Source organism: Corythoichthys intestinalis, chromosome 10 (assembly GCF_030265065.1).
Source record: "Corythoichthys intestinalis isolate RoL2023-P3 chromosome 10, ASM3026506v1, whole genome shotgun sequence".
Taxonomy (NCBI): Eukaryota; Metazoa; Chordata; class Actinopteri; order Syngnathiformes; family Syngnathidae; genus Corythoichthys; species Corythoichthys intestinalis.
This window is the reverse complement of record NC_080404.1, coordinates 43,560,282-43,587,379: the sequence shown is the minus strand read 5'-3', so window position 1 is coordinate 43,587,379 and position 27,098 is coordinate 43,560,282. Positions and strand designations below refer to the sequence as shown.

Sequence of the window (27,098 nt, the reverse complement as noted above, 5' to 3'; positions counted from 1 at the left end):
GGTCTGTGCTGAGTGATCATCACACACTAAATGTAACTTGTAGCGTTAGCATAACATTCACGTTCGCGCTAGCATTAGACTATTAACGGCGCGCGTCCTCTAAAACCTTTTTTTTTTGTTTTTACATACAGTTCGTGTCGTTCGGGTAGTTATAATTGAAAATAATGTAGTGTTTTCCTGCTGTGGGTGTATTATCACATGATAGATTTATAGATGTATGTAGATGCCGCAATATGCGCTCGTCCGTCAACGTTCATTCGAAAATTTTTATTAATTAATTTTTGTAGTGAAACTTTCGAATTTTACAGACGAAAATATTGAGTAAAAGTCTACTAAAACTACATTAAATTAGTCTGAAATTAGTTTTCTTCAACAAAAACTAGACATGGACAAACACATTTTGAAATGAGTAAATAAGACTAAGACTAATAAGTATTATCGTCCATAAGACGAAGACGAAAATTAAAAGGGCTGCCAAAAAAACACTGTTTTTCACAAACAGAGTTTAGGAATTATGACCTAAATCGGTTAGGTCAAATGAAATGTGACCCTTGCTGAGTTCATGACGAATACTTATAGGGTGTATTTTGTTACTATGCTTTGTTTTGCATCCACGTACAGTAAGCCTTCTGTTTGCCTTTACCTGTTTTGCCTGTTTTTCTGCCTCACTTGAACTTTGTCATTATTGTAAACCACTTGCATTAATCCACAACAAATTGAAACAATGTCGAAAGTTGACCAGCTTTTTGTTAATTAGTCAGATTTTTTTCATCCCTAGGATTTGTTTTTAACTGCTCTACTCCCTACACTAATAATGATGTCAACACCCCCCAAAACAGTTTATTTTAAGCGAACAACCATTTACACTCACATTCTCATGTCTATACCGTATTGGCCCGAATATAAGACAGCCCTGATTATAAGACGACCCACTCTTTTTCAAGACTCAAGTTTGAAAAAAGACTTTTTGAACACCAAATTAATTTTTATAAAGAAAATAATTACAGTACATTCGAAACAAATGATTATAACAATATATTTGAGAGAAAAAGCATGTTCTTTTGCCTCATTCAAATCTTAATGTCTGAACATTTAAATATGTAAACTCAAATGCAATCACATTCGTAAATGAATGGCTTCTGGTTTTTGAAATGTAAGTAAACCAATCTAGTGTGATAAAACAACAAAATTGCAATAACTGCATTAACCATCAAAGTGAAGTCTTACTATAACTGTAGTCTTGAAACAAATCTGAATAAGGAAAAACATTGCAATAAAATAATGTAAACTGGTTAAACTTGATAGTAGCTGAGATCTGTCATGACAGAACATCGCTTCAATGATATATGGCGCCATCTAGCGTCGTGAATGGGGAGAGTAGCTGAGATCTGTCATGACAGAACATCGCTTCAATGATATCTGGCGCCATCTAGCGTTGTGAATGGGTATAATGTCTAGACCGCGAATATAAGACAACCCCCTCTTTTTCAGTGTTAATTCAATGCAAAAAACACCGTCTTATATTCGGGCCAATAAGGTATTGTATTTTGGCTCGTAGGAACAAGGAACATGCAGCGCCAATAAAATGTTCCCCCATTAGGCCAGAAAATACCGATACGGCACTAAAAGAAGAAGAAATAACATGCTGATGCCGGACTGTATATACAGTACTTTTCCACATCTAAGTTCCAACCGCTGGTTGCCCTACTCAAGATGGCAGCCAGCTACGCACGCCGCTATAAAAAAAAAAAGCCCTTCCCAAGACCATGAGAGATGCCCAAGAGTATGGCATCCAATCCTCTTTCGGTTGTGAATTTAAATGAGTTGATCACTAGTAGACATCCAATCCATTTGAAGTGGGAGGGTGGCAGCGAAGAAAAGATTGGTCATTCGCTGCCACCCTCCCACTACAAATGGATTGGACGTCTAACGCCGTCAATGGCATACTAAGCCACGATAACAATTACGGTGGTACTTCTACATACGAAGTTAATTCGTTCCAGGACCTTGTTTGCGAGTAGAAATGGTCGTACGCCGAGCAGGATTTTCTGATAAGAATACATTTTAACTCCATTTATTCGTTCCACAGCCAAAAAAACCTACACTAAATCCTTAATAAACACTGCTGGTACTATTACAAATGGCAATTACCGTATTTTTCGGACGATAAGTCGCACCTGTGTAGAAGTCGCCCCAGTCATAAAATGCCCAACGAAGAGGAAAAAACATATATGTTGCACCGGAGTATAAGTCGCATTTTTGGGGGAAATTTACTAGATAAAATCCAACACATAGAACAGACATGTCATCTTGAACGGCAATTTAAAATAAAAAATACAACAGAGAACAACATGCTGAATAAGTTTACAGCATTATAATGTTACATGATGCATGAACAACGAAATGCAAACGTGGCCGGTATGGTAACGTAACATAGCTATTAAGAGTTATTCAGATAACTATAGCATAAAGAATATGCTAACAAGTTTACCAAACCATCAGTTTCACTCCAAAACACCAAAATAACATGTGAAATCATATAATAATGTGTTAATAATTTCACACATAAGTCGCTCCAGAGTATAAGTCCCACCCCCAGCCAAACTATGAAAAAAAACTGCGACTTATAGTACGAAAAATACGGTACACATAGCAAAACAAACGCATTATAAATTAAAACCGGAAGAATAAAATAATAAATAAAATAAATAATAATAAATAAAATAAATTCCTGTAATAATGTAACGAATTGGGTTCTAATTTGGCGAATGTGTTTTGCATGCTGTACCTGAATGCACCGCGTGGCGAAGCTGTCGATTTCTTTGGCGATGTTACTACAATAATATTTGTCACCTTAACTTATAAAGACCGGTGAAAGGACGTTTGAGGAGGACACTCGAGATCATAGACATTCTACGACCGTATTATCAAGCCAGATCATGGATATGCACACCACGCTAGGGCTGGGCGATATGGCCTTAAGTACGTATCACAATAAATTGAGCAGATTTACCTCGATAACGATAAATGACGATAAATTCGCCCAAGCAAACTGTTATATAATTTGAAAATTTGAATCAATGCATGGAATACAAATGAACAGTTTCTCGTTAAATTTATTTACTAGCTTTCAATTTAACAATTGCACATGCAGTCTAAACATTAAGTATTAAAAAAAATCTTGTAAACAATAAGAATTCTTGTGTGAACATTTATAACCGCTTGTATGACTTGAAAAATATCATCACTTGAATTTCATTAAATTCATTCCGCATTGTTATACACTAGATAGTGGCATACGTTTAGATATTCAGAATAAATACAAATACGACACATCCACCCGCCCCCCAGAAATTATACTTAATTAAAAAATAAAATGTTTCACAAACCTTTCTTTTATTCGGCTCAATTATTTACATCTTATGATTTTGGAAATCCTTACAGTATGCAATAAATAATATTCCTGTTCCCAAGCACTGTGCTTACTGTACTGTAATTTTTACAAAAAATAAACAATACAGTTACTCCCCATCAGCTAGGACGAGCCACTTACAAGACTAGCACTGTCGTGTATTACAAATACTGCTTTGAACACATCTTCACAGACAAAAGCAATGACACAGGCTTAAAGAGGTCAACTTTAATTGTGTAAATCACACTTAATGATGACACGATCTCCTGGTTGAAATAGGCGACATCCACTTAATTCTATTGAAGATATGTAATGCTGAGGCAATTTGTCAACTTTACTTTTAAAAAGAAACGTGCACTGTTTATCCAGTAGATGGGGCTCTTGTAGTGTGTCAAACAGTGATTCAATTTAGGGCAATTGTCTTAAAAGTGGTTCATTGTTTCAGAAAGCCTCGGTTTTTCCATCCCTATCTGGAACCCGTCAAGAGTTTACTTAATGTCGGGTGAAAGTTAGGCGAAGCTAACTTAAGCCCGACTTCATCCCGTTTACTTGTAGCGTTAGCCGCTAGCGTTAGTGGCTAGCGTTAGCCTACCGGGCTTCTGTTTGATTGGCTTCCTGAAAACCATGTGACTCCAAACGTAAGCACACTGTCTGCTTTCTTAAAGGGGAATGAACATAGCCGAACAACACAGAGTCAAAGCGGGATGAAAAGACTATATTTTCTTCTTTTATTAAATTACCGAATTTACCGACATGGTCAAAATTACGTCGGTCATCGTGAAGAATTTCGGTAACGGTAAATTTTCGGTTTACCGCCCTGCTCTACACCACGCTCATATTTTTCTACCATTTCCATCTTCATTTCAATGGTAAGCGTCACCTTTTTCCTTTTGCACCATCCGCACTAATGTTCTTGGAACCTGTGTTGATTTCTCTCACAAGAAAACTGTCACTGTCACAAATCGACGTATTTTGAGCATGTCGTCGGATGTAGAGACAAATGGCGAGTCAAATTTTACATCGGATGTCGATGAGATCGTATGTCGAGGTACGACTTTACATTCAATGAATATGGAGTAATTTTGTGTTAAAAGAAGAAAAAAAAAAAAAAAAAGGTATATATTCATTCACTCATTCATTGTCCAAGCCGCTTACCCTCACGGGAGAGCTGGAACGGTATACTGTATATTTTAAAAAAAACAACAAAAAAAAAAAAAGTGGTCTCGGTACAGTATTATGATACCACAGGGCCGTTTGTCGAAATTGGTTTTGGGAGCCAAAAAATGGGGTCGGTGCATCACTAGTTTCAATGTCTCTCTTCAGTCCCAATAAACCTTCGATCAAAACAGTCCATTTGTTAAAGTTGTCATACCTGCTTGCAGCCAAATACGTTCTAAGGTAGTCCAGATGTACGTGGGTCCTTGACGATGCGTGGAGCTTATTTCAGACACTTCTGAAAGTGCCGCCTCGAGACGAGAAGCTGCAAGCGATGAGGGACTCTTTGAGCCTGAAAGTGAAAAGTGAGGTGTGAGTGAGCATGAATAAAATAGATTGGTTGAATTTTATATAATAACTTGACACAAAGGGTACAATATGCTGTTTTGAAATAACCAACAACAGACAATTTTCCAGCTATAGAGCCTACCCACGTACCACGTGCTCGCTGTATGGTTCCGCCCACTTGTCCGTCAAAACATAGTGTTAACCTGTTACGGCTACGTACATTTCTCCTATTTACGGTGTGTTTTTCTGCTCCTTAACATTAATAATCAAAATGGTGAAGGCGTGTGTGGCTGTTGGTTGCACTAACAGAGAAGATGGAAGGAGAGACTTGAAGTTTTACCGTATTCCGAGGGATCCAAAGAGGAGAGCGAAATGGACGGCTGCAATTCGACGTGAAAACTGGACACCAAAAAATCACCACAGACTATGTAGTAGTCATTTTATATCCGGTAAGATGCATTTAATATATATTTAGATGGTTTTGGCCTGACAACCACAATTAAGATCATTGCTAGGCTAATCTCCGACAACATACGACGTAGTACGACATAGTTTCAAATTCAAGATGTTTGTGACTTCCCTTTCTTCCACCATCGTTATTTTTTGAATAATATTTAGCTCGTACCAAGTGAAAGAAACTGGCCTCGTCTACGGGGCTGACAAATAACCACACTTAAGATCATTGCGAGGCTAATCGCCGACAACATACGACGTAGTACGACATAGTTTCAAATTCAAGATGTTTGTGACTTCCCTTTCTTCCACCATCGTTATTTTTTGAATAATATTTAGCTGGTACCAAGTGAAAGAAACTGGCCTCGTCTACGGGGCTGACAAATAACCACAATTAAGATCATTGCTAGGCTAATCGCCGACAACATACACGTATGTATGTAGTGAGAGTGCTATCGCTAAACCATATAAACATTAAAAGCCTTAACTCCATTGACAAACGACATGAAATACATTAGACTTGACAGTGGATGTTAGCAATAACAAAAGATTTTGAATTGAAAATTTCGTAAATCACCTTTCCAAGCACAAGATAGATTCCTGCCGAATTTTTGTGGACGAGGACCTGTTTCACCCAACCAGCAACAAAGTATTTATAAGCCTCCAAGCTCTTGAAGTTTTTCATATTTTCGTGAGAATAGGCTGATTTAGTGTGGACAAGATAATTGTAAATATCTGCGTAGCAGATGTCAGGCAGACAGGGCGAAGACAGTGGGTCGAAAAACATCGATTTGGGCATCAAATATGGATCTGGCGACTGTATAGAACGAAGCTTTTCCTCATAACGCCTTTTATGCAACAGATCCAGTGAGTTTGCGGCATCAGAAAGCACCGGGTCTTCCATGAAATGCATTTTAAATTCCGCCATCAATTGAAAACAATGCTAATACAGAGTCAAAATGACGGACAAGTGGGCGGAACCATACAGCGAGCACGTGGTACGTGGGTAGGCTCTATAGGAACATTGACATATTTATAGTATTGTAGCACATGCCAGGTTTCCTTGGTTTTTAGATCTCCTGCTGTGGGTGATTTAAATCATAACAATCTGAACCAGATTCACTTGGCATCAACATTCTCGAGGGCCGAACTGAGTGGGGGTGGAAGCCACACGTGGCCCGTAGGCCATGAGTTGTCCGTGGCTGTGTGTACAGGGGATGTCTCGATCGCATACTTTCGCACCTGAGTTCCGATCCAATACCGAAAAAGGTTTTTTTCATGTTATAGTAGTGTACTGCTTAGAGTACTTCGGATTACTTCGGATTATAAAATGTATACATTTTTGTTTCTTTTGGCAAGGCCATTGTATTTCTGGATTATCTTGTTACATTTTAGCGTTAAAAAGATTAAAAAAATATATAAGTGTACAGCACAAAACATTGCGTTCCCTTGTGCACTGCCCCACAGCCCTTGACATTGAATGTCTTCCAATAAAACACAAGGCTTGATCTTTTTCGAGTTTTTATATGAAGTATTGTTTTAAGTTTGTAAAACTGTAAGAAAGAAACATGCATTCATTCAACACACCTGCACTATACACGCCAGTAAACAAATACAATGTAGACACCACAGTTCACTTGAGCTACAAGCTATAACTACATTGATGCCTCGTTTTTCGCGGTTAATGGGGACCAGAACCCACCGCAATAAGTGAAAAACCGCAAAGTAACGCACCCCCACAAAATAAAATTAATTTTTTTTTTTAAAATTTATTTATTTATTTGTTTGGTGTGTTCAATCCATCCATCCATTTTCCATGCCGCTTATTCCTCACGAGGGTCGCGGAGGTGCTGGAGCCTATCCCAGCTAACTTCGGGCAGTAGGCAGTGGACACCCTGAATTGGTTGCCAGCCAATCGCAGGGCGGTGTGTTCAATGAATTTGTTAAAATTTTGCATTGGAAAGAGATACATATACAGTAAGAGATGTTTTTTTTACTTTTTCCCCTCAAAGTATAATTAAAAAAAAAAAAAAAAAAAGATATACAGTATATGGCGGAAAACACAGACAAGACTGAAAAAGCAGTTTCTGCTCTTGTACTCCTCTTTAAAATAAACTGCTGTATTTTAAGCCAAAACTGTTGTGTTTGATAGAACAATGTGTCTATATGCTGCCATAGCAGATTCATGCCTCATTAAGCCCCCGAACTATTTTTAATTTGTCCCTTTTACCCTGGAAACCCCCGTTTACAGAAGTCGCGCAACCGCTTTTGTTTCAACCCACCCATAAAAAAGAAGTAATTATATTTCTTAATCAAAATGTCTGTCCTTTTTATCTTAGAATCATTCACAAAAATTATTCACTCGCATATTTTAAACTTTTAAACGAATTACATCACAATGAAAAAATGGCGTCTGTAAAAAAGTAACTGATATCTACCTCATAACTATCGATTAATTGTATTTTTTTGTTACTGTCGCATTTTCCCCAATATGTTAGATGATAAATAATCAATCCCAACAAAGAAAAATTGAAAAAAAAAAAAAAACATTTAAAAGGGTAAATACAGTGCCTTGCAAAAGTATTCGGCCCCCTTGAACCTTGCAACCTTTCGCCACATTTCAGGCATCAAAACATAAAGATATAAAATTTTAATTTTTTGTCAAGAATCAACAACAGGTGGGACACAATCGTGAAGTGGAACAAAATTTATTGGATAATTTAAACTTTTTTAACAAATAAAAAACTAAAAAGTGGGGCGTGCAATATTATTCGGCCCCCTTGCGTTAATACTTTGTAGCGCCACCTTTTGCTCCAATTACAGCTGCAAGTCGCTTGGGGTATGTTTCTATCAGTTTTGCACATCGAGAGACTGACATTCTTGCCCATTCTTCCTTGCAAAACAGCTCGAGCTCAGTGAGGTTGGATGGAGAGTGTTTGTGAACAGCAGTCTTCAGCTCTTTCCACAGATTCTCGATTGGATTCAGGTCTGGACTTTGACTTGGCCATTCTAACACCTGGATACGTTTATTTTTGAACCATTCCATTGTAGATTTGGCTTTATGTTTTGGATCATTGTCCTGTTGGAAGATAAATCTCCGTCCCAGTCTCAGGTCTTGTGCAGATACCAACAGGTTTTCTTCCAGAATGTTCCTGTATTTGGCTGCATCCATCTTCCCGTCAATTTTAACCATCTTCCCTGTCCCTGCTGAAGAAAATCAGGCCCAAACCATGATGCTGCCACCACCATGTTTGACAGTGGGGATGGTGTGTTCAGGGTGATGAGCTGTGTTGCTTTTACGCCAAACATATCGTTTTGCATTGTGGCCAAAAAGTTCAATTTTGGTTTCATCTGACCACAGCACCTTCTTCCACATGTTTGGTGTGTCTCCCAGGTGGCTTGTGGCAAACTTTAAACGAGACTTTTTATGGATATCTTTGAGAAATGGCTTTCTTCTTGCCACTCTTCCATAAAGGCCACATTTGTGCAGTGTACGACTGATTGTTGTCCTATGGACAGACTCTCCCACCTCAGCTGTAGATCTCTGCAGTTCATCCAGAGTGATCATGGGCCTCTTGGCTGCATCTCTGATCAGTTTTCTCCTTGTTTGAGAAGAAAGTTTGGAAGGACGGCCGGGTCTTGGTAGATTTGCAGTGGTCTGATGCTCCTTCCATTTCAATATGATGGCTTGCACAGTGCTCCTTGAGATGTTTAAAGCTTGGGAAATCTTTTTGTATCCAAATCCGGCTTTAAACTTCTCCACAACAGTATCTCGGACCTGCCTGGTGTGTTCCTTGGTTTTCATAATGCTCTCTGCACTTTAAACAGAACCCTGAGACTATCACAGAGCAGGTGCATTTATACGGAGACTTGATTACACACAGGTGGATTCTATTTATCTTCATCGGTCATTTAGGACAACATTGGATCATTCAGAGATCCTCACTGAACTTCTGGAGTGAGTTTGCTGCACTGAAAGTAAAGGGGCACACCCCACTTTTCAGTTTTTTATTTGTTAAAAAAGTTTAAATTATCCAATAAATGTTGTTCCACTTCACGATTGTGTCCCACTTGTTGATTCTTGACAAAAAAATTAAATTTCATATCTTTATGTTTGAAGCCTGAAATGTGGCGAAAGGTGGCAAGATTCAAGGGGGCCGAATACTTTTGCAAGGCACTGTATATAAAAATGAACATCTCGACCACTCCTTGATGTCTGCTATTTCTGCATTGCGACCCTTGTTGTATTACCATGCTTACCCATAAAATCCCCCCAAAATCCGTGTGTGGCCATTCACAGTTGTTTCTTGACACTCGGTGATACATGCTACATGGAGTTTTTGGATCGAAAAGAGGTAAAAGAGGTACGCGACAATATCTCGTTAAAATCGTGGCGTCTTTAATTCTGCTCTTGCGTGTTCTTGCCTCCAGTTAGGGTTTTGCTGTTTAAATTTTTTTTTTTTTTTTAATGCCTACCTGTTCAAAAATTTTATCCCCCCAGAATATAGAGATTTTAAGCTTTCCAATGATGTATCACACATGCATATAGGACAATTTTGAAATTTGGCCAAACTGGGGGCCTCAGAGCGGAACTTCCAAGTCACCTGAGTGTTTTCCGCCATATACTAGTATTTTAATAAATGTTTACTTCAAATGTAATCATCACGATAAGTTTTAAACATGTTACTGTCCCACCGAATTATTTTCAAACAAGAATAAAGTAGTAGAAAAATGCTTGGCTTTATTAAATGCTTTACTGAGTAAGTCTACTGAAATCCGCTCAAGCTGCTCTTTTACACACAATGAGTTGCCACAGCAACTGTTCAGCAAGTAAAACGATGATTGACGAATGCAGCGCTTTGAAGTTTCGGCTCCCAAGCGTCCCTGGCAAGATCAAACTTTAACATCTGGCATCATCGTTAACTTTAATAAGAAACTCCAGTGCACTGCCTGAACAACAAAGAGCAGGAAGAGGGAGGGAGAATGAGCCTATGCGATCTGCTCGGGACAGCTCATCTGTATTATTATTATTATTTTTATTTAAAAAACAGTTAGCGATGGACTGAGGGCGCGAAGTTTGAAGCGCGAAGTAGTGACACTATTAACACTTATTAACAAATTTCATTCATATAGCTTTTCCCTATAAACACACATATACTGCATATTAAGAGGTTGGTATAGATGTAAAATACTTCCAGACATATACACTCACCGGCCACTTTATTAGGTACACCTGTCCAACTGCTCGTTAACACTTACTTTCTAATCAGCCATCACATGGCGGGAACTCAGTGCATTTAGGCATGTAGACATGGTTTAAGACAATCTCCTGCAGTTCAAAACGAGCATCAGTATGGGGAAGAAAGGTGATTTGAGTGACTTTGAACGTGGCATGGTTGTTGGTGCCAGAAGGGCTGGTCTGAGTATTTCAGAAACTGCTGATCTACTGGGATTTTCACACACAACCATCTCTAGGGTTTACAGAATATGGGCTGAAAAAGAAAAAATATCCAGTGAGCGGCAGTTCTGTGGGCGGAAATGCCTGGTTGATGCCAGAGGTCAGAGGAGAATGGCCAGACTGGTTTGAGCTGATAGAAAGGCAATAGTGACTCAAATAACCACTATTACAACCAAGGTTGGCAGAAGAGCATCTCTGAACGCACAGTACGTTGAACTTTGAGGCAGATGGGCTACAGCAGCAGAAGACCACGCCGGGTGCCACTCCTTTCAGCTAAGAACAGGAAACCGAGGCTACAATTTGTACAAGCTCATCGAAATTGGTCAATAGAAGATTGGAAAAACGTTGCCTGGTCTGATGAGTCTCGATTTCTGCTGCGACATTCGGATGGTAGGGTCAGAATTTGGCATCAACAAAATGAAAGCATGGATCCGTCCTGCCTTGTATCAACAGTTCAGGCTGCTGGTGTAATGGTGTGGGGAATATTTTCTTGGCACTCTTTGGGCCCCTTGGTACCAATTGAGCATCGTTGGAACGCCACAGCCTACCTGAGTATTGTTGCTGACTATGTCCATCCCTTTATGACCACAATGTACCCAACTTCTGATGGCTACTTTCAGCAGGATAATGCGCCATGTCATAAAGCTGGAATCATCTCAGACTGGTTTCTTGAACATGACAATGAGTTCACGGTACTCAAATGGCCTCCACAGTCAACAGATCTCAATCCAATAGAGCATCTTTGGGATGTGGTGGAACGGGAGATTCGCATCATGGATGTGCAGCCGACAAATCTGCACCAACTGTGTGATGCCATCATGTCAACATGGACCAAACTTTCTGAGGAATGCTTCCAGCACCTTGTTGAATCTATGCCACGTAGAATTGAGGCAGTTCTGAAGGCAAAAGGGGGTCAAACCCGTTACTAGCATGGTGTACCTAATAAAGTGGCCGGTGAGTGTAGTTTACAAGGCAGAAACGTAACAGAAAGCACTTAACAGCATCAATGCGACCAACAGGCTGTGTATTGTGCAAGTGAACACGCCTGCGTTCCAAACTGCATCACATCACGGACGCAATGAATTATTATGAACACAAGGTGGCAGTAACGTACTGTAAAATGTCAACTTGCTCTTAACACTGGCAACTCTAGCCAGCACAATATGTTTTTTTTTTTTTTTTTTTTTTTTTTTTAAATTAAAAACACAATCTTCTAAAAAAATGGCCTGATCGGCCCCAATTTCGATCACGTAATCGGATCGGGAACATCCCTAAAGTGTACTTAATAGTCTTACATGCTGAAAAAAAGTGATTAAAAAGTCAAAAGGCAGACCAGTAGAGGTATCTTGGAAGTCAGGCAGAGTGAGGTGGATGGATGTTTTACTAACTCCAGGGCTGGCATCCAACTTCTCCGCTACTGGTATACTGCTACTATCATCTGTCTCACTGAAAAATACAAATACACACACACAAAAAAACATGTGTTAGTAAATTCTATTATATTCTAGCCGAATTTTACAGAACATCTGTGTAGTAGGACACATGCTGAATGACACTTCAGAAACGAATCCAAGATATTCACAATATATCTGCACATCATAAAATGCAGAAAACATTCTCTATGTAGATATACTGTACATTCACTTACTTCGAGCGGCTGACATCATAGCGACTTTGCCAGATTTGTAGCATTTCCTGGCAGGTCTTTAAGGCCACAGCTGGCCCATGCAGGACTTCTTCCAGCTTAACCTTCGTGAACAGCAAACTAGAGAAAAAAATCACGCATATTGAATGTAAGATAAAAAAATGGAACTGATTACTTTTTTGTAGGGCTGCAAGTAATGAGTGTTTTTATAATCGATTAATCAGACGATTAATTAAACGATTAAAAGGTTAAATGTCACTTTTTTCAATTACCTTCACACTGTACTGTTTTAAGTACATAAAACTTGTTTAAGTTTTTCATAAAGGTTATAAGACAGAAAACGAATTTCTCAGTCAAAAGTCGTGTTCATTCAAATTAAAAAAAGCCGCAAAGCCGGGGAGAGGGCGGAAGACGACCGAATGGATGACAGCCGGCGAACAACCGAGCAGAACAACCGAGCAGAACAACCTGTAGAACACCCGGGATGCCAGGTGCTGGACGACCGAGCAGAACAACCGGGACCACTCGATGCCGTACAGTCCGTGCTGCTCGTGAGCAGAGCTCGCAGAGATGAAAAAAAAAATCATCTTTTTGAAACAAGCGGCAATGAGGGAAAGTTTAACCCGCTGTCGCGGCCAACACAACGTCATCTTTCAGTTAGTTATGTCTAAATAAATTGTTACTTTGCTATCAAAAGCTCTATTTGTCTTGTTGTTTCAGTTTTTTTGTAAAAGGAAAACATTATTCAGATGTCTGGGATGTAACTAAAGTGAAAAATAGCTGTGTTAAAGTCAAAGTTATGTTTGAAATGTATGCGTTCACAAAAAGCTCAATTTCTCCGTTTTTTCATCAGAAATTAGAAAAATGCTCAAACTAAGCTATTTTCTAATGCTGATTTCTAAAGAATGGAAAAAGATATGAACTTACTTTTTTTTTGCTGTAAGAAGAGAGTCTAATCTTTCTTTTGGTGGGTTCCATGTTGATATACAGTGGGGCAAATAAGTATTTAGTCAACCACTAATTGTGCAAGTTCTTCCACTTAGAGAGGCCTGTAATTGTCAACATGGGTAAACCTCAACCATGAGAGACAGAATGTGGAAAAAAAAAAACAGAAAATCACATTGTTTGATTTTTATGGTGTTCTTCAGATGCAATTCAGTATTCTTTCTCCTCCAAACACGAGAACCCTTCTACCAAAAAGTTCTATTTTGGTTTCATCTGACCATAACACATTCTCCCAGTCCTCTTCTGGATCATCCAAATGCTCTCTAGCGAACCGCAGAAGGGCTTGGACGTGTACTTTCTTCAGAAGAGGGACATGTGTGGCAGTGCCGGATTTGAGTCCCTGGCAGCGCATTGTGTTACTGATAGTAGCCTTTGTTACTGAGGTCTCAGCTCTCTGTAGGTCATTCATTAGGTCCCCCCGTGTGGTTCTGGGATTTTTGATCACTGTTCTTGTTATCATTTTGACGCCACGGGTTGAGATCTTGCATGGAGCCCCAGATCGAGGGAGATTATCAGTGGTCTTGTATGTCTTCCATTTCCTAATAATTGCTCCCACAGTTGATTTCTTTACACCAAGCGTTTTACCTATTGCAGATTCAGTTTTCCCAGCCTGGTACAAGTCTACAATTTTGTCTCTGGTGTCCTTCGTCAGCTCTTTGGTCTTGGCCATAGTGGAGTTTGGAGTGTGACTGACTGAGGTTTTGGACAGGTGTCTTTTATACTGATAATGAGTTAAAACAGGTGCCATTAATACAGGTAACGAGTGGAGCCTCGTTAGACCTCGTTAGAAGATGTTAGACCTCTTTGACAGCCAGAAATATTGCTGGTTTGTAGGTGACCAAATACTTATTTACCACTCTTATTTGGAAATAATTTCTTTAAAAATCAAACAATGTGATTTTCTGTTTTGTTTTTTCCACATTCTGTCTCTCACGGTTGAGGTTGATGTTGACAATTACAGGGCTCGCTAATCTTTTCAAGTAGGAGAACTTGCACAATTGGTGGTTGAATAAATACTTATTTGGCCCACTGTAGCAATAGAACAGAATTTTCTGTGGACCTTGCAAAATCAGTCAAAATCCAGTAAAACGGCCGGGAGCCAAGGGCCTTGCTCCTGTGAAAATGGCTGGGAGTGAATGAGTTAAGTGCAATTTATTATTTTTTTTCCTGAAAAAGACGTTTTATTTATTCTGTTTCTGTGCGGTATTAATATTGTTGTCTTTTACTTAAAAGAGGCATGGTTTATTGTTTTTAGTTGTGATTTCTTAAAAAGTATTTTTTTAATTTGAGAGTAGGCATATATCGTGTTTAAATGGGTGAACTTGATCTATTAATATATACTGTATTCTCACTGTGTTATTGTAAATTGGTTTTAAAAAAAATGGGAGGGGGGGCACAATAATATCGTATATCGCAATAATTTATGAGATAAATTATCGCACACTAAAATTTGTTATCGCGACAGGCCTACCTACATGATCCAAAATTAGATGTTTACATAATGTATGTGGATGTCAGGTCCCAAGAAGTTTAGTGAATTTTTTTTTTTTTATTACCCTATGAGGGTTATGTGCAAAGACCCATCAGCACTTAATGTATATTACCATCACATCTGCGTATGTGCTGGTGTGTGCGTACGCAGTGTGTTGAAAGGCTGATGAAGAGAGGTCATAGTGTTTCAACCCTCAACCCTTTTTGTTGAAGACAACTGGTTAAGTGATGTGTCAGTGCCAGATATATCCCTAGTGTGTGTGCATGTGTACATTAATTGCCCGAGGGGGGGTTTCAGTGAAAGCTGTTTGTCGTCGCAATGTGAGGAGAGACCGTGAACCACAGTACAATGAAAAACAGTACGGTGATCTGTCTACTGCATCATTTTTGCTGAATGAACCTCCAATTATTTTATGCTCCGTCAGACCGGGAGGAGGAATGTGGACAGCAGATGGGCAAAACCAAGTGTGGAAGGCTTCAAGAGAGAGAGAGAGAGAGAGGATCAATAGCAGAGTGAGAAGAGCTTGTGTCAAGGGAGAAAACTCTCTGTGAAATGCACCTTATTACCAGCTCATGGGTCAGTAGACTTCTAGGGGGGAGGGAAAATGATGTGAGTGTTGAGGGTAAGGGGGGAGATGGAAGAGTTGAAAGCTTAAGTGTGTGAGAGGATGGAGCTGACTGTATGAAGGGTGCACCTGCTGTGTGTGTCTCTAGGCTCCCTATTACCACTGTGGCAAAACGTTTAGAGGCATTACGATGGTGTAAACCCATCCTAGTGTTGAAATGTGACATGGTGTGTATCATGTGAACTGACTCTCTCTGTGGACTAAATGGAAGGTGTTGATTGTCATGATAAACCACTTTAACTGAGTTTCATATAAATTAGCTCTTTAAAAACGGCATTTAGAAAAGGGATTTAAATGTGTCCTTAACGGAATCCACGGATAGAAAGACTTGTAGTTCTTAAAAGAAAAATGTTATTATGAGTTAAAATAATTTGGAATGAAAACCCATCTTGATGTTTTCGTTGTTATACAATTAGTATAACTAGTAGGTCGTTGTTCACGTCGCAGGGCGGTGACGTCACATGGCTACACTGCCGGGCTTCCAAAGTATGACTAGCGACATAAATATGTCATCTGTTCAACCCTTTGAATTTGAACCCGAGAGGAACATTAATGAGTATGATAGGACTGTCGATATTTCACAAAACGAGCAGCAAAAGCAAAATGAACAGGAAAGACGGGAAGGGATGACACAAGAGATGTGCCACACCGGCGAAGTGTGCTACAAGAGGCGAATTTGACACCTATAGTACTACCGTGCGCTTCAGCTTGTTTTGTTTGGCTGCATACAGACAGAACATACTAAAAATGCTTTAAGAAAAAAACGAAGTACCGTATTAGCCCGAATATGAGACGGTGTTTTTTGCATTGAAATAAGACTGAAAAAGAGGGAGTCGTCTTATATTCGCGGTCTAGACTATACCCATTCACGACACTAGATGGCGCCAGATATATAGATAAGCGATGTTCTGTCATGACAGATCTCAGCTACTCTCAAGTTTAACCAGTTTGCATATTTTATTGCAATGTTTTTCCTGATTCAGATTTGTGTCAAGACTACAGTTACAGTTAGACTTCACTTTGATGGTTAATGCAGTTATTGCAATTTTGTTGTTTTATCACAATAGATTGGTTTATTTACATTTCAAAAACCAGAAGCCATTCATTTACGAATGTGATTGCACTTTAGTTTACATATTTAAATGTTCAGATATTAAGATTAGAACAAGGCAAAATAACATGCTTTTTCTCTCAAATATATTGTTATAATCATTTGTTTCGGATGTACTGTAATTATTTTCTGTAAATTTGCTGTTCAAAAAGTCTTTTTTCAAACTTGAGTCTTGAAAAAGAGGGGGTCGTCTTATAATCAGGGCTGTCTTATATTCGGGCCAATACGGTAAAATGAAATAAGGGTGGTTTAAATACGCTAAGTGTCTAATGTGGTCAATAATCTGCTTTAAAACTACCACATGAAAACACAATGCTTCAAAGTATGAGAGGGAAACACACGCAAAAAGTATTTTGAGGCAATGAAAAGGTAATAAAACACTCAATAAAAACACAAATAGTAAGTACTAGCCGCTTTTAACTGATGCGTGCTTGTGTTGGACGTCTCGCCGCGTAGAAGGAATTGCAGAAGACCGGTAGTGTTTGTCTAGTGCGGGGCTCAGCAACCCACGGCTCTAGAGCTACATGCGGCTCTTTAGCAGTACCATAGTGGCTCCCTGGACCTTTTCCAAAAATAGTTTAAAATGGAAAAAGATGTGGGAGGGAAACATTTTTTGTTTTAATATGGTTTCTGGTTTCATACATGACACAAACATTCTTCTAATTAATTTATACTGGAATGAAGTTAAACTCGAGGCGGCATCGTAGAACAGCGTAGTCAAATGGTGCGTCATACTCTATAGAATTCACTGCAGAGAAAATACAAAATAAAATAACATTTACCATATTTTCCCCACTTTAAGGCACATCGGTGCGTAAAGCGCACCTTCAATGAATGGCAAATTTTTCAACCGTTTTCATGTATAGGGCACACTGCATTATAAGGAGCAGTAGTAGTAGTAGTAGTAGTTGGTGTTGCATTATGCATCCACAAGATGGAGCTGAGCTAAACAGAATGTCATGCCATGATTAACTAATATTGATCCATAGATAAGGCACATCTGATTATAAAGTGCACTGTCGGCTATTGACAAAATTAAGGCTTTCAGGTGCGCCTTATAGTGCAGAAAATATGGTAACTATGAAGGCTGTATTTGTAGCCAATTTAGTCGTTTTGATAGTAGGTTAATATATAAGGCTTTATATTTTTTTGCGGCTCCAGAAATATACAGTATATATACTGTATATATATATATATATATATATATATATATATATTTTTTTTTTGGTTCGATATGGCTCTTTCAACCTTTTTCGGTCACCGACCCCTGGTCTAGTGAGTGACAGACTACGTCTTCACCCTGAGCGCGCATAAATCATGGCGCCCTCCATATGTCAAACATGTACTAAATATTATAGTTTTTTAAATCAATGGCAATATTTTATGTGTTTCTAATAACATATTTTGGTAAAAGAGAACAAATGTGGCTTATTAGAGCCTACGAGTCTTTAAGTTCAAGACTCTCTTCAAGAGAAGGAATCGGGGGGTGTCGTGCTGACCAGCCATCCATTTTTCTGCCTTTTAGAAATAAAATGAATACAATTTCATGTAGGTTTTAAATCCAGGTCAGAGAAATTCTTAGGCCGTCAGAGAAGGCTTTGAAGGCCTTCAACAGTAGATTTCAAGATTACACAATGTACTTCAATTCCAATTGTCATTTTCAGCCAAGTGCGAATGTGCCTAGTGAGCACAGCGTGCTGGTGAGTGGATGGCATTGAGCAGAGTTTCTCAGTATAGTGGTGGCCAGCTTACAGCAACGAGTGCCAGCATCAACTGCCTTTAAAAATAGCTAGCTTGCAATGTTCCCTTGAAAAAAGAGGTCCAGCTACAGTATTACTCATTCTGCACTCCCACAGATCAGAGTTTGTTTTCACTGCATCATGAGCAGGTGTAACACATGCACAAAACACACAGAGATTACGTTATTAAAGCCTTTGCAGATTTACTTCCTTTGGAGCATTAAGCAAGTATGTATGTGCATGCCAGTCACACACACACACCCCCATACACACTTGCATGCATGTTCCCTTAAGATCAAAACCCTTGTTCAACAAGTTCAGCATCAAAAGCTCAGATTAATCATTCTCTTTAGACCACAAGCACAATACACACACATCCTTCATACTTTTATATCACCTCAAGTTGCACAGACTGAGGCTTTTTTTTTTTTTTTTTACAGTGGAAAGCATATCGACAAATTGGTATGAATTACAATGATCTCTTCATAGGTCAAGTGACTATTACTGACTACGGTATTTTCCAGACTATGAGTCGCAGTTTTTTTCATAGTTTGGCTGGGGGTGCGACTTATACTCAGGAGCGACTTATGTGGGAAAATAATAACACGTTATGATATCATTTCACATGTTATTTTGGTGTTTTGGAGTGATACTGATGGTTTGGTAAACTTATTAGCATGTTCTTTATGCTATAGTTATCTGAGTAACTCTTAATAGCTATGGCCACGTTCGCGTTCTGCCTTTGGCAATGTGTGTTCAATTGTTTTATTGACTTTTTTATATTGAAATGCATGCTTTTAGTTTGTGGTGCTTTCACGCCCAAGTGGGGGCGCACTCGCACTTGTTTACGCGAAGAAGAGAGCTCACACGCCAGAAGAAGACGGACAGCTACACGGCTGCAAACCTACGTTCATTGTTTATGCTTGTAAAATATCTCTACAGAGGCAACGCCTGTGTGTATCATCTTTTCTGTTGTTGTTGTGTGTTTTCCACCCACGATCGGACACTTAGAGCCAGTTGTGTGGTTGTTTGAACGATGTGCTAATGATAGCGAACACATGCTAACTGTTTGTGTCATTGCTGTAATAGCACCTACAGTGGGGCAAATAAGCATTTAGTCAACTACCAATTGTGCAAGTTCTATACTTGAAAAGATTAGAGAGGCTTGTAATTGTCAACATGGGTAAACCTCAACAATGAGAGACAAAAATCAGAAAATCACATTGTTTGATTTTTAAAGAATTTATTTCCAAATTAGAGTGGAAAATAAATATTTGGTCACCTACATACAAGCAAGATTTCTGGCTGTCACGGAGGTCTAACTTCTTCTAACGAGGTCTAACGAGGTCTAACGAGGCTCCACTTGTTACCTCTATTAATGGCACCTGTTTTAACTCATTATCGGTATAAAAGACACCTGTCCACAACCTCCGTCAGTCACACGCCAAACTCCACGATGGCCAAGAACAAAGAAATGTCGAAGGACACCAGAGACAAATCTGTAGACCTGCACAAAGCTGGGAAGACTGAATCTGCAATAGGTAAAATGCTTGGTGTAAAGAAATTAACTGTGGGAGCAATTATTAGAAAATGGAAGACATGCAAGACCACTGATAATCTCCCTCGATATGGGGCTCCATGCAAGATCTCACCCGGTGGCGTCAAAATGATAAGAACGGTGAGCAAAAAAAAAAAAACGACTGCCCAACGACAGTCCCAAAACATCGCTGCTCTAGAGGAGATCTGCATGGAAGAATGGGCCAAAATACCAGCAATAGTGTGTGAAAAGCTTGTGAAGAGTTACAGAAAACGTTTGGCCTCCGTTATTGCCAACAAATGGGACATAACAAAGTATTGAGATGAACTTTTGGTATTGAACAAATACTTACTTTACCACCATGATTTACAAATAAATTCTTTAAAAATCAAACAATGGGATTTTCAGGGTTTTTTCCACATTCTGTCTCTCATGGTTGAGGTTTACCCATGTTGATAATTACAGGCCTCTCTAATCTTTTCAATCTTTTACTGATTGTATGGGTTCCGGCACCATGAGCATTGTGTAATTATTGACATCAGCAATGCCGAGCTACTAGTTAATTTTTTGTTTGAAAATTTTACAAATTTTATTAAAACGAAAACATTAAGAGGGGTTTTAATATAAAATTTCTATAACTTGTACTAATATTGATCTTTTAAGAAGCACGTAGACCACAGGACTATACTTTTGCGTGACGATAGTAATGATTTTCCTTATAAAGCAATCACAACCCACGTGAGCTGTCTGTCTGTACGGTAAAACCTGAAAGGGAAACGCAACTGAAAAGAAAGCGCGGCTAGCTTGACCACGGAATTAAAAAACACGGCTCACTTCAGACAGCAAGCAAGCAGACACAATAACATAGGGATTGCGTAAAAGGGTTTATTGAACACACGAAAAAACACGCGATCGCGAAAAGGGAGACACAAAAAGGGTCCGTGACAGTAGGTCGGGATCAATTGGGAAAAAAAAAAAAAAAAAAAAAAAAAAAAAACGAGAGAAAACCGAGGTGAGAGGCAGACAAATGAAAAAAACAAGGCAATGATGCAACTAACAGCAAAGGGTTACACGAACTGTCAAATGCTTGCAAGTCAATACAAGCCGCCTAGGATCGGTTTAAAGACACTGCTGGTGAGCTGAAATTGGATGCAGGCACGACGTTGGGAACTCATCCCACATCTCTTTCACAAAATAATCTGACCAATGTGACAAAATCATGACAGTCGTCATGCTAGCTTCGCGTGCTAGCTAGCAGAGCTATTCTCCCAGTCCAGGCCAGCCGCATGCATTGCGCGTGTAAAACATGGCGCCCTCCGTAGGTCAAAACATGTACTAAATATTATAGATATCTAATTCAATGGCAACAATATATGTGTTTCTAATAGTAAACGAGAACAATTGTGGCTTATTAGAGCCTACAAATCTTTAAGTCCGAGGATCCCTTTATTATCTAAAAATTAAAATAAAGTCATATATCAATAAATAAGGGCAAAGAAATGAGAGATGGAAGAAAGTCCGAGGCTGGTAGAAGAGTAAATTTGGCATGCTACAGCAAGCTGACAGTTAGCTGTGGTGCAGAGAGGCAAAAGCTAACATGGATCATACACATGCATGCACACACACAAAAATACAGTGACACACATCATCATTGATGTGCAAGACTAAAATCCTAGACACAAGTACATCACCCCCTATCACACCCTCACCCACACACACTACAAATTTCCTCTCACCAGCACAGGACAGACAACAGGACAGAGGACATACCTAGCAACCTTCTGTCTTGGAAATGCGACACTCAATCAACACAAATGATATTCAGGGGGCTTTTTACAGACAATACAACTCCAATGAGGGCCAGCCAATCATAATGACCACTTACAACTGATTAAAATACAAGCTGATGACTGTCTTCTTACCTGAATTTTTGTCACTTGCAATTACCCAGTTTTTATTCATTGTTGAACTAAATGTGCATGCGTACACCAAGCACATACAAGCACAAAGACAGATCATTCAAACTTCACACTGGAGAGCCTGAGCTGAAATTGTTTTTTTCACAGAACTTTTGCTATAAGTGTTACCTTCGCCAGTAGGTAAAACCTAAGGAAAAGTGATGGTTATGTATTCGGTTTCGTTTGTCTGTTTTTCTGTCAGTTGTGTTTAAGATGACTCAAGAACGAATAAAGGGATTTTCTGTAGTCCTCGGGTTACGACTAGGGTTGCGCATCGAGCATCGATGGGAAACGGTTCTAACACTCCGATGCTCCCGGAATCGTTCGAATTTTTAAATTTCGATTTCCTTGTTTCAATGCCCTGACCGCCGAGCGGAAAAAAATTGCTAGAGTTCAAAGAGTGATATTTATATAGAAGTTAAAAATTACCCCGGTGAGAAGTTCATTTAATTTAAAAAATCGTTGAAACTTTAATATAAACGATGCAATTTTTTTACCCTGCATATTTTTACCCTGCCTCTTAAAAGAATCGGAATCGAGAATCGTTCGGAATCGGAATCAAAACCTGGAATTGGAATCAGAACCGGAATCGCTAAATTTCATACGATGCCCAACCCTAGTTACGACATACCCGATTTACGTGATTTCCATTTAATTTTGCTGCTGCTGCTTCTCCCCTGGCGCCGACTCCTCTTGTGATTCCCGATCCGTTTTTTTTTTTAGTTCAGACGGCGGGCATGTGTTAAAAGAGGCAATGCTGGTGACCTGAGGGGCCATGATATACCCCCTCTCTCACCTCCCTACTCTTTCCACAGCGCCCTTTTCTCTCAGCAAGGCGCTTCATGACATTTAACACAACGTACCCCACAGTATCTTATTTTTTTTACTTTATCTTATTAACTCATTTGCTCCCAAAAATGCACCTTAGCTCCAAAGCAGAATGCTGAAAATCCATTTTAAAGCAATAAAACTGGCCACTGGAGGGCAGTAGCGCATTTGGTAAGACCCGCAACCTGATTCAACGGAACGAACGCTCGGGTCGCCGGCGGAAGACGACCGAATAGACGACCAGAATGCCAGGCGGCGGACGACCGAGCAGAACAACCGGGAGGACATCCGGAATGCCAGGCGTTGGACGACCGAGCACAAGGACTGGGACCACCAGTGCAGCGGACGATGCCGTTGAGTCTGTGCTGCTCGCCGAGCAGAGCCCGCACCACTGTGCTCGGCCGCTCGCGTCCCCCGCACCCTCCAGTGTCCCGCGACTCAGCCGGAAACACGCACGGCCAAACCACTTCCCCCCCAGGAACACAAGTTCCCCAGGCGAACTCCGCCACGAGGCATTGGTCACCACAAAAGAAAGGCTCAAAAAAATCAATCCTGATGAGACAGGGGGCGATGAGGGAAAAGTTTACCCCCGCTGTCGCGGCCACAACAGCGTCATCTCCCAGTTCAATAGTTTAGTTATGTGGAAATCAATTGTTACTTTGCCATCAAAAGCTCTATTTGTCTTGTTGTTTATGTTATTTTGTAGAAGGAAAACATTATTCAGATGTTTGGGATGTCAAAAAAGCAAAAAATAGCTGCGTTAAAGTCAAAGTTATGTTTGAAATGTATGCTTTTACAAAAAGCTCAATTTCTCTTTTTTTTTCATCAGAAATGGGAAAATTGCTCAAAGTAAGCTATTTTCTAATGCTGATTTCTAAAGAATGGAAAAAGATATGAACTAACTTTTTTTCCTGCTGAAAGTAGAGAGTCTAATCTTTCTTTTTGTGGGTTCCATGTTTATATAGCAATAGAACAGAATTTTCGGTGGGCCTTGCAAAATCAGTCAAAATCCAGTAAAACGGCTGGGAGCGAAGGGGGTTGCACCGATGAAAATGGCTGGGAGTGAATGAGTTAATATGACATTCCTGGCTGAAGGAGCTAAGGTGATTGGCTGGGTCCACTAAATAGCACTTAAACAGGTCAAAGTAGTCAAGTGTCTCTATAGAGGAGTGTGTGTGTGAGTGCGTGTGTGTCCTCTAGCTAGAGAAAAGGGTGCAAAGATTTAATTTAAATTTTTGGTAATTAAAAAAAAAATCCTATATTTATTTTCAACAATTATTAATCATTAGTGTATTGATTATATATAATTGATTATAAATCAATGTCTACTAAAATGTTTATTATAGAAAATAAAAATATTTATAATTATCGTGACTAAAACCAGAAATATGGCTTCCAAGAACATTCTTAATTTAAATATATTTTTGGATTAAAAAAAAAAAAGAAATGGTATTTAACTCCTTACCCGACACTAACAGTGATAGATATCCAATTCATTTAAACTGGGAGGATTCCCTATAAGTGCTTCAGGGGCGCTGGAAGTCATTCACATCCAAGGGCACTGAGGATTTTATTTGCTTTTCCTCATCCAAAAACAGCTATTTCGGTGCAAATTTGTCATGCTTGCACTTTTTCTCCATACAAGGTGTGCACAAGGCAGTACACACACATGCTAGATAGTTTACGTACTACAACCAGGCTACTACAAAGACAGCGTTCCATTTCACCTACAGTGTGTGTTGGAGTTTTTGTATTGGAAATAAAGGCGCCCGTGTATTATAATAAAAATCCCCGCAGCTAGACAGCGCAATGATAAACAATCCAATTTGAAAACTAGAAGGTCCAATAAGGTTTGGTTTAGCACCCACTTTTTACAACACTCAAATAAATTAGACACGGGCAGCCAACAACGCTATGCACGGTGGCGGTCCAACAGCAACTACAGACAATAATATTAAAGCTATTTGAAGTTCTCCACGGTCTAAATCAGCAGATAACTTTTCCTCGTTGGGCAATATTACAAACTACCGTAATTTCCCAGAAATAACGTGGACTTTTTTCCCCCCAAATCAACTTGTAAAATCATGGGGTCCATTATAAACAGGTACATGCATGGAGACAGAAATATATATATATATTACATATATATATATAAAAACCGATTTTTTATTTTTATTGACACAGACAAGTTGTGTTGAAGAAACGTATGCGGCGACCCGTTGCCGACCATTACGGTACGTGACGTCACCATTTTGTTTTGGTAATACTTAACTAATCGGACGAATGATTTCGTCTGAGTTAAATTCTGCTTTTTTCACTCTTCATAAAGCACAGAATTTAGTTTCTTGCACTCATTTAAGTCAATGTTTATTGTAGCTCCGCAACTCGGACATATAATATATATAATAGATTACATAACATTAATTCACATATACATGAGTGCATTAATAAATAGATATTAATGTACACTGGTACTAGTAAGTGATTATGTTATTTTAAAATGAGAAAAATTGCTCTGTGAGTCTTGGGTGCTGCTAACCTAACCTTAAGTACGGTATTATTTCACGTGAATGTAACTCATAAGTATTACTTAACCTTAATTAACCATTACTGAATGTTTTTTGGACCCTTATTGTAAAGTGTAGCACATGTGTCCCTTAACTAAGAAATCATAAATGCTTAAGCCCCCCCCCCCCCCCCCCCCCCAACCTTCATTAACCATTACTGAATGCTTTTTGGACCCTTATTGTAAAGTGTAGAACATGTGTCCCTTAACTAAGAAATTATAAATGCTAAGTTAACCCAAAACCCTAACCCTATATAGGCCTATGTATATTTTTAATTTTACCAAAGCATTAGTTACTGTCTGGTTATGCATTAACTAATGCATTAGCTAATGCATTAGCTAATGTATTTACTCATGTTAATTAATATATTAATAAATGTTAGATAAGCAATTATATTAATTATTGCCATGTTACTTAAACATTAGTTATTGTCTAAAAAATGCATTAACTAATGTTAATTAAGGGACCCTTATTGTAAAGTGGTACCAAAAAAATCTACCAAAACACTTTTTTTCTCCCCTACACCAGGAAGTGCTGCAGCACCCTCAGCACCCCACTTCCCGTGCCACAGCACTGTGCTCGTTTCAGTGTCATTGACAGCCCTTGACGTCCAACGTATTTTGACTGGGTAGGCTAGCAGTGAGTATTCTCTGTCGGCCTTGCCCAGTCAAAATAGATTGGACTTCTATCGCAGTCTATGGCAGCCAATGAGTTCAACGAGTGCCCCATAAAGGGTTAAATGTCGTGCAAAGCAGTGAAGCTTCATGATAGAACCAGCCCTCTATACTGCAGGGCTATATTTCTTGTTTTTAAACACCTGTTATTTCCTTCCCCTGCATTTATTTTGTTGTATTACTGCATTATCACTCTTCCCGTCCTTCCTGATGTAGTGATATACACCTGTTGGTACTGGGACTACGGTGGTCAACACTGACCTCCAACGGTGGTATTGAGAAGTGCATTTAGAGGAGATAGTACACTGAGTTAATACATTTCTTAGATGATGCAACATTCTTTCATAATATAATTTGCGTGAAGACACTAGCCTGAACTGTAACTGTTACTATAATCATTCATTCTCTGTACAATTATTGACATTTTACTCTTTTACTGGCATTTAATTGACAATCATTTCATAAAATTAGTTTTTTTAAAATTAGTTTTTAATTTTATTTAAATACAGCCGCACTCTGAAATATCTGTCATGTTGAGAGTCTGCGGGTTGTTTTAGTTTAACACTGCAGTGTTAAAAGGCTAAGAAGTGTATAAGGGGAAATAGGTACCGCAATGCAGGCCTTCACTCTGGCACTTCTAAATAAGGCATTGCGAGTGTGCGTGTGTGTATGTGTGTGTGCGTGTCTGGCCTCCAACGCAGTGGAGCTGAGACACCCTATCCCTGCAAGATGACAAGTGTTGGTGCTGCATGTCTGTTGAGGGTCTCTCTCTTTCTCTCTCGCTCTCTCTGCATTTTCACTTTTAGTTCATATTCCCATTTGACCACTACATTCATCTGTATTTTTTGTTGCATGAGCAGTGGGGAAGTGTTATGGCTGTCTTTACTTGAAGTTGTCAGGGTGTTGGCTGAGGGCCAGTCCCAAGGTGTCCAGGGCATGGCGGTGGTGTTTCTGAGCACTGAGGAGAAGGGTCAGCAAGTGGAGAGAGTGCAAGTCATCCCCTTGGAGAGATAAAGCTACCTGCAAGGGCTCCATAGCTGCAGATACCTGTGGATGCATAGGCATTATTGTGAATTAATTAAGCCATGTTT

The 27,098-nt window shown here is 39.3% G+C and overlaps 1 protein-coding gene across 2 annotated transcripts in view; it reads right to left on the bottom strand.

The window, feature by feature from the left end:
• The window catches only part of ttc7a (tetratricopeptide repeat domain 7A), a 130,738-nt gene that overhangs the window by 31,381 nt on the left and 72,259 nt on the right, over positions 1-27,098 (bottom strand). For both annotated transcript variants that reach the window (XM_057847684.1, XM_057847686.1), the window contains exons 16-19: positions 26,894-27,054; positions 12,475-12,591; positions 12,160-12,272; positions 4,785-4,919 (exon numbers count right to left, since the gene is read on the bottom strand). In XM_057847684.1, coding sequence (XP_057703667.1) covers positions 4,785-4,919; positions 12,160-12,272; positions 12,475-12,591; positions 26,894-27,054 — 526 coding nt within the window. The remainder of the gene's footprint in view (positions 1-4,784; positions 4,920-12,159; positions 12,273-12,474; positions 12,592-26,893; positions 27,055-27,098) is intronic.